At 37.2% G+C, this 16910-nt stretch overlaps 1 protein-coding gene across 2 annotated transcripts in view; it reads left to right on the top strand.

The window, feature by feature from the left end:
- The window catches only part of ADAMTSL1 (ADAMTS like 1), a 413510-nt gene that overhangs the window by 302024 nt on the left and 94576 nt on the right, over positions 1–16910 (top strand). For both annotated transcript variants that reach the window (XM_090131351.1, XM_090131350.1), the window contains exons 9-10: positions 6362–6473; positions 7344–7482. In XM_090131351.1, the coding sequence (XP_089987477.1) occupies positions 6362–6473; positions 7344–7482 (251 nt within the window). The remainder of the gene's footprint in view (positions 1–6361; positions 6474–7343; positions 7483–16910) is intronic.

Genomic DNA, 16910 nt, shown 5'->3' with positions numbered 1-16910 from the left:
GGCCAGCAAAGCACAGCCTGTCAGCGTTTGTGTTATGATCTACATCAAAGTAGTTAGTGTCCTAGCCCTATGTTGGTTAAGTGTTGGTTAAGGGCTGCTGCCAAAAGATACCCGGCTGTATTTTGTGCTTGTGCAAAGGATGTCTGCCTATTTCAGAGATAGTGCAGACTGGCTTCTCTCAAGCAGAGCTACTGCTGAGATTAGGATTTTGGCTGCTAGTTGTCCAACAAACTGTAGCTAAGATAAACTGGATGTGGAATTACAATGAACACTAGTCCTATCCATTTAACTCTTATTTCAGTTGTGGTCTAGACAAGCAGAAAATAGTTGTGAAAGAAATTCATTTAATTAGAGTCTAGGTTAGCAAACAAAAAAAATATTGGGGCTTAGCTTAGACTTCCTGGGACCTGCAAGGGCATGCAGGAGATCACACCAGTACGTGCAGCCAGCTGGCAGATGTTTTTGGACTTCATCAGGCTAGGGCCAGGACTGGATTAAATAATCTCTTTTGAACAAGGAGCATAGAGTGATTCACCTCACTGAATGAAAGAAAAAAAGTTGAAGGAACTAATCCTACAAGCACTGATAGATTAGGGTTAAGATGTCTCTTGTATGAGCTAAAATTCAGTCTTCATGAACAGAAATAGTGAGAGCTAAAAGCTTAGTTGCGGCATTATCTGTCATCAGTGGAAAATGACTTAAGAACTTTGCTGAACCTTGGGACAGAAACTGTGGCAAAATGCATGGGAAACCATGTAGTAATCTTCCAAAAATTATGTATAATTTCTGTTTCATACTCACCTTTGTTTCTGATTCAATAAAAATGATTTCATTTAATAGTTCTTTGGACATGATTATTCTCCTAGTCTACACTTAATCTGTATATTATGGAACTGCATAATGATCCAGTGAAAAGTGTGCTTCACTCGTGTTTCTGTTTTCAGAGGACTGGTTTCATCTTCTGAAAGGACAAGTTCAAGAAACAGATCAGAGTTACCCTCTATTTTGCAGATTATCCCTCTTGATCCTTATGTTGCATTTGTTTAGCTATTTTTATGAACTCAAATGAGACAGTCCTTCAGGCCATAAACTTGAGCACAGGAAGTTCTGCACCAATATGAGAAGGAACTTCTTCATGGTGGGTGTGACAGAGCACTGGAACAGGCTGCCCAGGGAGGTTGTGGAGTCTCCTTCTCATTCAAGACCTGCCTGGACACCTACCTGTGCAGCCTGCTGTAGGGGGCCTGCTTTGCAGGGTGGCTGGGTTCGATGATCTCTAGAGATTCCTTCCAACCCCAAGGTTCTGTGATTCTGTGAATACAAGTTGTGCAGAGAAATTAAATGTAAGTGAAAATGAATTTTAAAAATTAATGCAAGGGAGGTTCTACAGTAGTTCATGTGTTCCAGATGCCTGAGCATCTGGAAAATTACCGAGTCTATGTACACATATTTTCTGTATATTGTATTCAGAACACAAATGAATTACACAGTGTTTTCTCTTTTCTCTTTCCTTTCTGTAATATTCTATTAATCTTTTTAGCTGTTTTAGCAAGCTGTTCTTTTCTTTTGATCCTATACTATTATGAATGGTAGAAGCTAATTTAAAGGACTTTTTCATGCATAATCGGCATGTATAATTAATGTCTCCCATGGGCATTATTATTATCCATTTTTAATGGATTTGGTCAATCAAAGCTTTGAAGTGTTCTCATAGTTTTGCTTTTTACTACTATGCACAATTTTTTTTTCAATAGCAAACTTGTTCAATTCACTGTCAACCCTTTATTCTGTTCATTTAGGAATCTGGCTAACAGCATATGTCCTAGCATGCATTTCTGTGGGACTCCACAGTCCTTCTGCTATTATAAAAGTAGACTGAATGACCTTTCTTTTTTACCCAGGCATCAGTCCATGGCAAGATCTACTTAATTCATGTGAATTTTCATTTGACAAGGGAACAAGAAGAAAAGTCCTGTCTCAAAGGATTCCTTGGTGAAGTAGATTGATAAGCTTGGACAGTATCACTCTTCTCAGAGGCCTATCTTTGAGTTCTGCTCTTTTTTTTTAATTCCACCTACAAGCCTTGTACATAAGCAGAGATTACTGGTCTCCAGATTACTCATGAAGCATCTTCTAAATCTTCTGTTATATTTTTCTGTCTTGCTTTGGTTTAAGCAATAGCTCTTTCATGAAAGTAAGCTAAATGGCATCGTACCTTATTTCCATTCCTGTATCCTTCAGAAGTTACATGATACTACTGAATGTTTTTGGATCTGGAGATTTGTAACCATTAATCTTACATTTATGTTTAAAATATTGCTGGTCTAAAATCTACCTTGACATTTTCATTTGACACAGTAAAGACAGATATGTCATTTTCTATTGCTTTGTCAACATGTACTGTGTGTTTTTTCTGGTATCCTTTAAATTTTCAAAATTATCAGCTTCAAAAATCAATGATTTTTAAGTAACATAATACTTTGATGCCATTCTTTAAACCCTTTTCATCATTATCAAAAATATTTTTGTGGCAAATAACTGCCTTTTAATTTTTGTTTTTATTTTTTATTTTTATGAACTATATATCTCAATAGGATTTTAATTTTTTACATTAATTTCTTAGGTATTACCATGGTTAAATTATTGGTAATAAATATTCTGCAATACAGACTAAGCATACTCAAGCTGCATTCTCTTATATGACTAACATGATGTTAGTGGTGAAATGTTTTTTTCCACGGGTGAGTAGGGTGTTAACAGTAGTATCCACAAATTTAAGAAGAGATGTAGCAGGGCAGGTTTTGAAATATTTGGCTTTGCTCTTGTTGTCTCCTCATTTGAGAAGCTTCTGCTTCTGTTCTAATTAGTAGTACTTCTGTCATAATTGATAAAAGTAGTAGCTAATTTAGTAACCTTTATTGGTGACAGCAATGCTAGCCAATTCACTGCATTGGCTTTTGTCTAGTTCTTCTTTTGGAATGAATTTCAGTTAAGATTTGAACCTTGAAAAAATTCTGTTTCTGTTTTCCAAGTATTACTTTAAAGGCTTTTTACAAATCATCATGTCCACCTAAAGGTGATCTTATCTACCTTAATCCTACATTGGGGCATGGTAAGCAAGTTTGATTCAGAGATGCTTTATGTAGTCCATGGTAAATTGGCAACAATCTGATTTCACTGTGATTTCTCTGTCTGGCATAGAATGTGGGTGGAGAAATGGCAGAGAGAGCTGTCTTCCATTTAGAAACAACACAGGGCTGCCATGATCAAGAGATATAAATCCAGAAATGTACAGTACACATGTTCCCTGGAGCTCAAAGGCGAAAGTCCTTTCAGCACTCCAAGACAATTAAAAGTCTAATTCAGAGGAATCATGGTGCTGTCTTGTGTTACTGTGTTACACAATGTGCTTGAAAAACTTCAGCATCTCTCTTCGTGTATGTTATGTCATTTGAAACAAGCCTGTACAATTATTCTCCCTGACTCCTTTTTTGGCTTCAAGAACAAAATATGAACAGCAACAGATCTCTTGCACATCCTCTTTTCTTTTCAATGTAAAGTGTCACTGCATGAGAACAGGAATATCAAAGCACTCTAAGCAGAGAAAGTATTATACTAAAGCTTTGGGTTTCTGACCCAGCACAAAGCACAAAATTACATATGCCACAAAAGGACAGTTCTCCATGCTCTCATCCCCAGTTCCTTTGTATGTTATCTTAGAAGATTTCAACATTAAACTTGGTACAATAAATCACACCCGAAGATTTGGGATTTGGCACTTGCAGAAAACATTTGTAATAATAATGTGGAAAAACCATTTGAAGTTTCCTAATAAGCATGTTGGCCTGGAGTTAGATCATAATACACTAGATCAAATTTCATAAGACAAAGGACAGTATGCAGTAATAACCCTTTCCCTGTCTCCTAGCTTAGGACACACACTAGGAATAAGAGAGAGATTTTCTCCCTCCCCAGTACAAGAATTTTGTTAAATGTGAAAGTATTACTGAATGCAGTTATTGTGAGTTAACCCTACAATTAACATTGATAGTTTCTTGTTTATCCCTGCTGGTTATAAACTGCTGATTAAATTCGACAGTCACCAAAGCAAACAACTATTGTGTTCTTCAGCAAATGTACATAAGTGGTTCAGGCACATGCTGCCAAAATCAAGCATGGAAGGGCTGGGTTTGGTGGCTGTTGGTGGGGGGTTTTGCTTCTGGTTGTTTTTTGTGGGTTTTTTTGTTTGTTTGTTTACTTTTTTTTTTTTTATGGTTTCTTTATGTGAATTGGTTGAATTTAGAGGCTTCAGGAGAAACTCAATACAAAGATTAAATCAGATACTGCAGTTATGATCACAAGACTGCTCAAAATGATTCAGAAACATTGTGCTGCCTTTTTATTTCAGATCAGAAGTTTGTTGTTTTCATTAAATATTCTGTGATTATCCCTAAAATCAGTACTGCTTTTTATCAGTCGCAAACAGCTTGGACCTTTGTGGTGCCATTCTAGATAGTCTTTTACAAAATCCGTTATAAAAAAAGCAGGTTACAGGCTATGATTTTTTGAAACTATTTTTACAAGAAAAAATATGTCTCTAGTTGCTAGGTGCAGTAATTTTAGACAGCTAATTTTTGATGGATAGACTGAGGACTGCGATTTAAACCAGCTCTTAATAAGACTGTTGATATTCTTGGTGTTACAAATTGAGGGATGTGCTGTTGTTCTGAGCACTCCTAAGTTCCCTGAAACCTGGAAAGGATGCTCCCCAGTGGATTACAATGCCCAAATGTAGGGCTGATGGCTCTACAGTCTGAGTTCTGCTGATGTCTGCTATCAATATGTTTAGACAGGATTTTATTTGCAAGCAAAATTAATGCCTTTTTCTCTGGTTCAGTGACCCAGTGACATAAGATTCAACACTCACTTTGATAGAAAGCACTGGCATTTCTCATATCTAGCTGTGTGTTGCAAATACAGCAAGAGTCAAAAATGTCACCACACTCCAGATCTGAGTATTTCAATGTGTGGAAGTTAGCCTTGTGCAGCAAAAATTTCTTAAAAGCACATAGCTGTCAAATCTCACTTTCAGTCTTGCAAAGCTTAGGCTGATGTTTTGCCCTGGATCAAGATCTTAGCTTTAGAAAACTGTCAAACAAAATTGAAAAAGACATTTTTGCTGCATGGAATCACCATTTATTGTTCCTCTTCTGCTTACAGTATTCCTTAAAAAAATAAATGATACCGTGCCTGCTTCTTTCACTTGCTTGTTCTGTATCATTTTAGCTCATAGCTATGCTTTATTGCAATTCTTCCCTGCCTGTGTTGTTATCATGGCCATATGAGTGACTTCCACCTTGGACTGGAAAAGATGGACTTCTGCCTTTTCTCTATGTTGGAACTGACAGATACTTCTGTAGGCACACAGGAATAGTCTGCAGGGAGATAAACTTCTGAAATCCTGATTTTTTCATGTGAACTCTTTTTCATCTCTTTCCTTTTATAGTAAGCCCTATGTGAGCTCTCAGTCTGTTCTTCATGATTCAGTGAAGACCCTATTGCTAAGTACATCTTCTCAGTTTAAGAATCACTGATGATCCTTAAAAAACAAAGAGTAAGAGCAGAATTCTCCCCAGTCAACTCTTTTTCTGCACACTTAGATATGAGACCTCCCTGAATGGCTTCCAGTACAGCAGAACATTTTTCCCAGGGGTGCATGAGGCTTTCATGAGCCCAGAAAGACCCTTCTGAAGTGTGTGATTAATGCACTATCCTTGCACAAGGAATTGGATATCCTGTTTCTGACAGACAAACTTATAACAATATTAAGCCATGCAGAAGGCCTCCCATTTGCTGAAGTAGCTGTATTGCTACAGCTGTATTTTTTTTCCTGTTGGGAGTATACGTCACTGTTTACTCTAATTGGAAAAGGGCAGCCTTAGTCTCTGTGGGCCAGATCCCTTTCAGCCCTCAACATATTCTGCAGTATTTTCATCTTCTTCCCTCTCTTCAAGTTTTACTTTGATTTGTAATCATGTTTCTATCCATCTACAGAAGAAAACAAAACAAACAACCAGATTATACTGTCAGCTCAATTTGTCATATTTTTGCTTCTGTTTTTCAGTCTAGACTTTGATGATGTCTCTTTGTTTTTGGAAAGAAAGAAAAGTAAGGACAGATTGAAAAACAATATTTCCTAAACAATGCAACTTGTTGAAAATGTAGAAAGAAGGCAGTACTGAAATACTTTTAAGTTGTCCTGAAAGGAAAAAGAAGGAGAAAACATAATGCTAAAATACTACTGAGAGCAGGAGTTTGTTGTGTATATTTGGTTCACTTTTTATCTTTGCATCTTTTTCAGATAGTCTACGTTGGTGCTGCGGACAGTTCAGTCCAGTTCATCTTCTATCAGCCTATCATTCATCGATGGAGAGAAACTGATTTTTTCCCTTGTTCAGCATCCTGTGGAGGAGGTAAAAAATTTACCACTGTATTCCAGAAATAGTCATATATATGTAATATCTGTTCCAGCTTCTGAACTGAGATTTAGTCCTTTAAAATAGGCAAAATCTATGCATGAATGTATTTACAGCTAAGGAAGGGAGAGATAATAACAATTGCAGTATTCCTTGCATTTTTTGCATCATTTGGACTCTGTACTTAATACATTTGAATATCCACATGATCACAGTTCATGCTACAGCTGACAGACATAAGGGACTCATGGGATTTGGACCCACTCTGGAATCACTGGATGTCTCCCTCCTTCATTTCTCACTATCCCTAATCAGCAGCTTTACCCTTCTGAAATGAAACTGCATGTAAGATTCTCAATGTCCAATAAATCTCAGACTATATTTTTTATTTGTTTTAGACTTCTGATTTTGTACATGACCATAGCTGTTACCTTTGGTTTCTTACTGCACATAATTTAGAGCAGGCAAGATCATGTTTGTTCAGTGTCTGCTACATCCTCCTAACTTTTTGAGAAGAACATCTCAAACATGCCTCCTAATAAGATGGATGCAAGTTTTTGCATTACATTTAAGCACATCCTATGACCAGTTAGGAGGAGATCTGGAACTACAGAAGTCATCAGCATTAGTGACTACTTATCCTTTGGTCCAGCATTTTACCTATTTAACTTTTGAATGTTTTATGATGCGTGAATTTTTGTAAATGAAGCTGTTGTTTTTAACCTTGACTGTAAAATTGTAGCTGCTGTGTCCAGAATCATGCATATTTTCATGCATGCCTTTTACAAAACCAAAACTTAGATGTATTTCAGGCAGAAACAAGAAAAACACTACATCACATATTATTTCATCTGCTGTGCACTGCAGGTTATCAACTGACTTCTGCTGAATGTTTTGATCTGAGGAGTAATCGGGTAGTAGCAGATCAATACTGTCACTATTACCCTGAAAATATCAAGCCAAAGCCAAAACTTCAGGAGTGTAATCTGGATCCTTGTCCTGCAAGGTCAGTTGGTTCTGATCTTAAGAGTCCAGTTTAAAAATGTAAAGTTAAGAAAATATTTTGTTGCTACTGTTGACTATGTCATTCAACATACAGAGTAATTCAACCTTCTTATCCTCAGGACCTGTTCTATAGAAAAAGATATTAGTTAAGCACCTGCACAATAGAACTGGATTTGCAATTGGTTGTTTCTTCCCCACAGATTGCATTTTGCCTCATTAATCATAAAGAGAGGAAAATAAATTGACCATCATCAACACACATCTCTTAGGTCTTAGTGAAATGGAGTTAAAATGTTGTTGGAAAATGATTGTCATAACAATTAGAGGAATTAGAGGTGTTCTTTTTTAAGTTATTATTATTCATGTTTATGTTTCCTTCTTGATAAAAAAAATACTTGCAGTCATGGCACCTTATAAAAAGCTTAACATGGGGATTTGTTGCAACTTGGGCCTGTGCACAAGACCCTCTCTACCTCCATGCAAACATTCTTCCTCAGAAGATTAATAGTAAAAATATCAAGACCATGGAGTCAGGTTTCCCATGTATAAGAAGAGGTACAAAACCACAAAAAGGACTAGTCTTTTGTTGCACTGACTCCCCTGAACTTCAGTGGAAGTCAGTCTGTAACCACTCACAAACCGCAAGCATTTACTTATGTAACCTAAACCTCTTGGTCCTCCTGTGTGGCTTTGCTAAAAGACATTTGAGGGCAACTCAGCAAGCGTACATGAAGAGATGCCCATTTATTTGTCTGATCCTTTCTCTCTAGAGTAGTTTTGTATCAAGTTTGATAAAGAGTTCACAATTGAATGTCACATGAAAATATATTATAGCCCTTCAGATTACTGGGGGTTGCCATAAGAAAAAAAAAGTAGCCAGGAGAAGAAGGATGCTTTTAGAGACCTCTTCCCAAACCAACTGTAACAGCTTCAGATTAGATAAGCATTATGGCATTATCAGAGTAGGACAGACCTGTCCAAACTCAAGCTTTATCTCTTCTAAAAAGCTTGCATTAAAGTTCTTTCCATAACTACAGATAACACTCATATTTATCCATCACTAAAGATATATTAAACCAAAATGTATGGCAGTTTATACTCCTTTTCTCTGGTAAATGCATTTTTAATGGCAGCTCTTGTTGCAACTAATTAAAAGCTAGAATTGTTATCATCCAGTTAGAAGTAAAAATCTCTTTGAATTAAGAAGTGGAAATACCAAATCTCAAAATTCAGTATTGTTTCAATGGTATTGCACATTCTTTAACTTACATATTTTATCATCTATTTCATTATGATGCCTTAAGTATATCACATAAAGAATGCAACTTTAGTAGGGCTTATGAAAAGCATTTGCTGTTAAGCATGTAGAGATTGCCTACTCACAATGCAACAAGGCTAATTTTATTTAGCAGTGTTCTGCCCAGTTCAGTATTTAGTTTCACTTGTTCTAGTTCATTCCACCAAGTATATATATATGTGTGTATATGTGTATGTATGTATATGTGTATATGTGTATATGTATGTATGTATATATGTATATATGTATATGTAAAAAAGATTTTTCTGGCTACTTAAATATATTAATAATTCCATTTAGAAACTTTACTGTAGAAAAAATCCTATATATTTTCCTTGGTGGTTTTCTCAAATCAAAAATAGTGTCTTTGGATTTTTTTTAAGTAGATGTCAATAAGGTAAGCTCCAGGTCTGATCAGGGAGACATACGTATGAGTGCCTCTGAAAACAGAGTTGCTGAAAGATGTGAATTAATATGAAATCTGTCTTTAAGATTCACCTTTCATGGTAGCAGTGAGAAAACAATTTGTTGTAGCTTTTTCTTTTCTTAAAGCCTAAGTTGCTATTTTATTTATTTATTTTATTTTTTTAAATACAACTCTGAGTCAAATACTATTTGCCTCAGGAATTTGTACCAAGGATTTTTTCCATACTTTTCCCAATAAATTTAAATGATGTGTGTAAATGCTAAGACAACTGCATAGAGGAAAAAGAAAAAAATAACTTCTGGGCAGATTTCAGGAAGTAATTTTTGTTTTATATAAGACATACCAGGGCAAAGTTGTTGATATAAAGACCCTGAGGGGAAGGAGAGTCATTTAGAAGCACAGCTCTGCCATCCCAGAGCACAGGCAGTAACAGGAAGCAATTGGCTTTTTGGAAACATACTCACAGAATGCCAAATTGCAAAAGATTATTTTCAAAAGTGTCTTTGTAAAGAATTCAATAACCAACAATAGATAAAAAAAGAGAGGAAATCTGTGGTAACTTCTGGAATCTTGATGCTTTCTTACAGTCAAGAAGAGGGTAGGTAAGGCAGAATAACAGGGTTGGGATTGCGGAGGAGGACGCATCTCAGCACTGCAGAGCATTTGCTGTGTGTCAGGCATTCTGCCCTTCCAATATAAAACAAAGATCATAATTATTTTTCCTGGCAAACCTAGTTCCAGTGAAGTATATCTGATTGCTGACTTTTCTTATGGTGTGTCAGTGAATGCCTCAGAAAATAATTTTGGAAGACCACAGTGACACTGAATAAAACAATCAAGACAAAGAGATTACATAAAAATTTTCAGCAAGGGATAGTCTGAAAGAGAAAACAAAATGACTACTATGACTGTCATGTATACTTCCAATTACTTGTCTCTTTAGGCTTAGAATGTGAAAACTTTTCACTTTATTGTGCTCATTATGAAAAATAGATACCAACATTGCTGGCATTATGAGAAGTAAAAAACAAACAAACAAACAAACAAACAACAACAAAAAAAAAACGGGACAGAACAAATGTGAAAATGAATCGATTCGGGGGGGGGGGGGGGAGGAAATACAGTTTTTCACATACTTAGAGGCTAAGCAATGAGTGGAAGATTATGTCAATTTTATCAAGTCTATCCTCTTCGATGTGGCTGCATCCAACATTCTTATTTCAGGTGTTCACTTAATTGAAGTCTTTTAACTATACAAAATTTCACACTCTTGAGGGTTTGGAAGAGTGTTTTTAGCTATCATCAGTATCCTCCTGACTGATATCTTCTAATGAAAGGAGAAAGGATTTTTTTCTGCTCTGAGAAAAAGAAGTCTGTTCAGACTTGACTTAAATGGGTGTGCTAAAGACATACAGGACAAATCTGGCATGCTGTAAATTGAACATACCATTCCTTTTATAATTCAAAGGCATTCCTCTAAAAAGCAATTTTCACAAATGTGTTGAAGGTTTTTATGCCACTCATCATTGTGAGTTACTCTCTGGAGTAAAATCACTGCTGCTTCTAGATTTCATCCTCAGCTTTTAGGTTGCATTCCCAGGTGCATCGTTCTTTGTTTTTACTGATCTATTGTTTACATCATACCTATCTCCGAAACACATTAATACAGGCTTCTCTGAGTCACAAAAGCTCTCCTGATGTTTTTACCAGGACATTTCAATGCTGTATAAAAATTTCCAAAGGCATCTTCAGCAAAGATTCTAACTCATACAGCAGTTGTCTCAAAAACTTCACAATAGCAAGCCTCTAGCATGTGGCTGTTTTGTCACTTTGCTGAAAACCCCAGCCCATTCTGCACAGGCAGTAATCCTAGAATCTTCTAGAACATTATCAGTAAGCTTACCCACAGAAATAATGGTAGAACTGGTGGGAAAATTTTGGAAAACTCTGAAGTTCAAGCAAGATTTTCAGTACCCAAAGATCTGAAAGAATTCTCAAACATACATTGTTTGTGGAGTTCTCCAGCAAAACTGCAAGCTTGTTTTCCTCCCCATTAGAGATTTTCTTTTGGCATTCTCACTTAACTATTATACTTCAGTGATTCTGAATACACATTGTAATGTGAACATAAATGCTATTTCTTGGCAAACTTGTGCATGATAACTTTTGTACACTTCAATCAAGAGAAACAGATGTAGTGGTGAGTAAATATTTATGATGAGCAACACAGAGTACGCCCTTAATCAGCTGCAGAGTTCTCCTCACTTCATTACAAATTGTCACCTGAATCAGAAAATTGCTAAGTGCATATTTTATAGTTTGTTACTCTAAAGATTTTGAAGTAGACAGCAATTAAGAAACAAGTAACACAACAGTGCAGTGTTCCTATTTTCACTAGATTATTTTTGGAAGATGAATGAAACTGGAGTGAACCTGTTTGCCTTTTTCCCCATCACATCCTTATCTCTAAATTGGAGAGATATGGATTTGAAGGGTGGACTATTTGGTAGATAAGGACTTGGTTGAAAGGTCACAAGCAGAGGGTAATGGCCAGTGGCTCTGTGTCCAGGTGGAGGCCAGCAGTGAATGGCATTCCCCAGAGTCTTGGGACTTTTTAGTATCTTTATCAGTGATATAAATGATGGGATCAAGTGTAACGTTAGGAAATTTGCTGATGACACCAAACAGGTTTTGCACTTGGGCCGAGGTAATCCCAGATATGTATACAGCCTGGGAGAAGGACTTCCTGAGAGTAGCTCTGCTGAGAAAGTTTTAGGGTCTTGGTAGATAAAAAATGCGAGCCAGCATTGTGCGCTTGCAGCCTGGAATGCCAGTGGTACCCTGATTTGTATCAAAAGAGGAATGGCCAACAGAGCAAGGGACATGACTAACCCTCTCTGCTCTGCCCTTGTGAGACTCACCTGGAGTACTGTGTCTGGATCTGGAGCCTTCAGCAGAGGAAAGATGTGTAGGTTTTGGAAAGAGTCCAGAGGAGGGCCACAAAGATGGTGAGAGGGGTGGAGCACCTCCCCTATGAAGAAAGACTGAGGGAGCTTGGCTTATTCAGCTTGTAGCAGAGAAGGTTGCAGGGAGATCTTATTAAGGCCTTCCAGTATGTAAAAGGAGATTATAAACTGGAAGGAAATCAGCTTTTTACATAGTGATAGAATAAGGGGGAATGATTTTGAACTACAGGAGGGGAGATTTATATTAGATGTCAGGATAAACTTTTTCACTGAGAAGGTGGTGAGTGCTAGAGCATGTTAACCAGAGAGACTGTAGGTGCTCCATCATTGGAGGTATGGCCAACCCAGCCAGTCTGGTCTAGCACTTGATCTAGCAGTTGGCAACTCTGCTTGCAGCATTGGAACCTGTTTACCCTTGAGGCCATTCTATGATTCTATGGAGTGCTGGTATGTCTTTTAAAAGATGGGCAGAGCTTTATGTTTTACACAGTAGCAGTCATATATCTACGATGATGAGAGAGGTCTGAGGCACAGTGACTCATTTATTGATTACTGCCTTTGAGTGGGATATGTGAAAGATTTTTGAAATATCCCAGTTACTCCAGATACTGGGCTTTTTGACAGTGTCTCTGTTTATTGCATGGGTATAGGACCTTTGTCATAACAGTGCCTTTTCCCAAAGTATGCCTCAGTGGTCATTTTTGTAGATATACATTTTTACTTAAGTTCTTAATTTGTTGAAGAAGTTGAGAAGGGCTTTCTGTCTTGCAGAGCTCTCTGAACCTTGATTTCTTCTGCTTACTGGATCTAGTCTCAATTTCCACAGCCAATCATAGACTCGTGAAAGATTTTAAAGACAGACTTATCAGCTACAAACAGCAGTTCCATGGAGAGATGAGACATGAAGGTTTTATCAAAACAGAGGGGTGAAAAAAGCCTTTTGCAGTAGCATGGTTGAATTTACATGAGCTACAGAAGTTAGATTGGTATTGGCAAAAAGTGTACTGCCTGCAAATGAGAGAGCATAGTCAACAAACATCAGTCATTCTGCTTACAATTTATTTTTGACCAGTCAAAATGCTACAGAGGAACTACCTAAGCTGCAAGAGCTAAGGTGATGCATTTTGCATAAAAAATAAGGAGGAAGTTCAGTAGGTGAAAAACAATTCAGAGCAGTAGGAAGGGAATCACTGGGTAAGTTTTCCGGAAGGCTAATTGGAAATCATGATACATGGAGAAGAAATGGCAGCATATATGTGTCTAGATACAAGAGATGTAGCTGAAGAATGAGCTGATAGCACTGGAAATGTTCTGGTAGTTGTAACCAGTATCAAAGTATCAACTAAGTTCAAGTGTAGGTTAAAGACCATCTGCAGATACTCCTAATGCATAAAATAGCAATTTTCTTTTCAAGTCAAGAAGGCAAAAACTAGAATTCTTGGGTAGGGCAGAAGGCATTTAAATTAAGTTATAAAATGAGTTTGTCAGAACAGGCAGAAAGGGTGGGCCAGGAAACATCCATCAGAGCAAATACATGAATAGCAGAGCAAATTCAGGAGGTAATTTATGTTAAAGAAAGACAAAAGATAAGCAAAAAAAAGCTGTCAGGATGCATCAGATAACAAACCACATGGTGGGAAAGAAAACCTTGTACTGTAATGAGCATCAAAAAGAGACATCTGTCCATCCAAGATGAAGTTATGGCAAATAGTCTGTTTTATTACATCCTTCATCCAGAAGAGAACAAAATTACAGCAAGTAGTAAGGTGGTCAGTAAAACATATTTGCACTGGAAAGTCCATTGTTAACATAGCAAATTTCTGTACTAGCCTCAATCAGTCCTTATCCAAACCACCATAAAATATTAAGCAGAATGAAAAAGGTGAACATTTTCAGAAGCATTACAGAAGTGATGCAACAGGAAGTAAGTATTTTTGCTGCTTTGAAGAAATAACACCTATTTCAAGTTATGTAAAAAGCTTAGACTTCAGGAGTCTGTGATAGTGATAAGTAAACAGTATTTTCTAGAATTTCAAGTCTGTACACCACGAGGAAGTAATTTATTACAAAGATGAAGTATTGTGCTGAGTTTTCTGTCTAAAGTGGGGGGTTTCTGGAGGGTGGCACAAAAATACAGCTTTCTCAACAATATCTCGCATTGGTTAATTAAATATCCAATGAGAGTCTGTTGCCCCCCCATGATCAGGACCAAGAAATGCCGGCATACACCAATGTGGTGAACAGTAAAATGGCCCTTATTATCACATGGCATCCATTTAAATACACTCACGTTCTACTTCATCTACACCCCTTAAGCATGCATTGTCCAATCACTGACTAGGGGAGGTCCTATCGCGTCACATCCCATAGCCTCGTTGGTGCCTAATACAACAAGAGTCTATTTAAAACATGTTTAGGTAGGGGCAGTTGCTTTCTACCAGTCTTTAAAGATGCAAAAATCATTAAAAACAGAATACATCATAAATCTTCAAGTCCCATACTGATAGAGTGCAATATCAAAAACTAATCATAAAATCACTGATACCTAAAGGAATAAATACAATGGAATTCATACTGGTTGTATATCTGAGAATTACAACACACAGTACTTGCAAAAGTAAGTATTTAAGAACCAGCTTTACCTGTACTAAGGTATTGCAGTAGATGCCATCAATCCTAGCTCTGAATAGAAATTGTGATAATTTTAAAGACCAGCATATGGAAACCTTAACAGATACCATCTTTCTAAGGATCTTATTATCTTTTTCTCAGGGCAGACAGTGATCTTGTAGCAAAAGGTGACAATATCACTCTGTTTTATTATTACTGAGCACCGTGCCAAGTGGGAGCAATATCACACACCACTCTAGTGACAGGATTTGTAGAGTTAAATTTGAGACTTTTTCACAAGCCTGTAATCTGTCTAGTGATAATCAGAGCTCTCATGGGGTTAATTGCTTGGTTGCTAAATCCTTGTCTTGCCATATATGATGAATTTTTTCATATCTCCCAAGTATTTTCTTTCATTTCATGAGTTATTGTGTGAGTCCCCATTGGGAAAGAAGTAGCAATTCCAGGCAACAGGGAGTGTGGTCAGCCCTTCTCAGCCCCCGGGCGCCTGCTCAGCTTGGCAGATGCTGACCCAAGAGCCATGGACATGCGGGAAAGGGAAGTAGGAAGAACTGACACATAGTCCAAGAGAGTTATCAGGGAGCTACAGGACAGAGATATTCAAGCCTGCCATTTATGTGAAGGGGTTAGCTTAAGTGAAGAAAGTAGCTGTGGAGGAATACTTTCAAGGAAAGCTGCTGCAGGTACCTGTCCCATCAGAAAGCCAAATATTTGCACGGATGGCAGACCTGGGTACAACACACCCACCTCTGGCATGTGCAGTTCCAGCTCCAGCTGAACATATGCTTTGGAAGAGCAATTGCACTGTCATTGCCTGTACTCAGAAGGAAAACAAACCAATTTGCAGAATATGTGACACAACTTGTAGGTCCAAGAGGTTTCAGGCATGAGAGACACAACAGTTCTTCAAAGTTGCTTCATGCTCTCCTGCTCCTTCTGCAGCAAGTTTGTTCCGAATGTTGTGTAAATTAATCCAGTCTGCTACTTCAGTGCCAGACAGAAATCTCAGTGCAGTAGAAAAATTATTAGTAGCTCTCTCTGTTAAGCTCATTAGTAGCTTATTTAGTACATTATCCTCTTTATGTTGTCCAAGTAATGTGCAGTGAACAAAGCCCATATCCTAGATATTTTCCATATTTTTGTAGGATTATGATGTGTTGATAGGTTCATGGAATTTAAGCCACTCAGTCTACTTAAGTACAGATTCACCAAAATCATCTAGGAAGTACTTCTTCTATACTTTGCTTAGGTCAGCTCTTTTTCTGTGAACTATAAACACACATACACACTCAACAAAACAGTACATAGGACTTAGAAAGCTTACAAAGATGCAGTTGCCATTAATGGTGCAATGACCATATGCTGTTCTGCTGTGCCTTCAAATTGATATTTAAAACCATAAATGTAACCTTTGCATATCACTGTCAGGCACTTTGTCCTCACTCTGATCATGGAGCTTACCTGGATCTGTAAGAGCCGGTGTGTGAACTTTTGGCAGCCTCTCACATGCACAAGGGCAGTGTCAATAATTCTGTGGAGCTTTATACCATTTACAGAAATGCAGTTTATGAATGTAGAATTCTTTGAGTGTCAAGCCTTTCCAATGACAATATTAATTTAGTGCTTTGTAAATGTTATTTAGTCTTCATAACAGTGTTTGGATGTAGTACAGTTATTTCCATTGGAATGGCCTTGAATATTATGCATTCTAATACATGCAGGCCTGGATTATGCATACAGACAATGTTTGTTAGAAAGAAAATATTTCTCACTGCAGTGAGAGAAATGTTTTGAAATCCGAAAAAGCACTAGATGCTTTTATAGTATAATTATTTCATTTCTGAACTTGGTATATTAATCTTTTTTCCAACCACTCCTCAGCAAGCTGATGAGCTGGAAAGTGCAAAAGGCTTCAGAGTAGATCTTCAGCAACAGTGGTAGAACACTCAGGAAAACAGCAGATTCTCAAGAGTATGAACCAAAAGAAAAAGAAAAAGGAAAATAAAATGAAAAAGAAAAAGAAAAAAGAAGAAAAGGAGAAAAAATGGTTTCTTTCCATCTTTTTAAAATACAACTATAGAATTTCTGAAACTTTTGCAAGCATTAAC

Source organism: Phasianus colchicus, chromosome Z (genome assembly GCF_987193195.1).
Source record: "Phasianus colchicus chromosome Z, bPhaCol1.hap1.1, whole genome shotgun sequence".
Taxonomy (NCBI): Eukaryota; Metazoa; Chordata; class Aves; order Galliformes; family Phasianidae; genus Phasianus; species Phasianus colchicus.
Note: the sequence above shows the minus strand (reverse complement) of the source record. Positions and strands in the feature narration are given on the sequence as shown.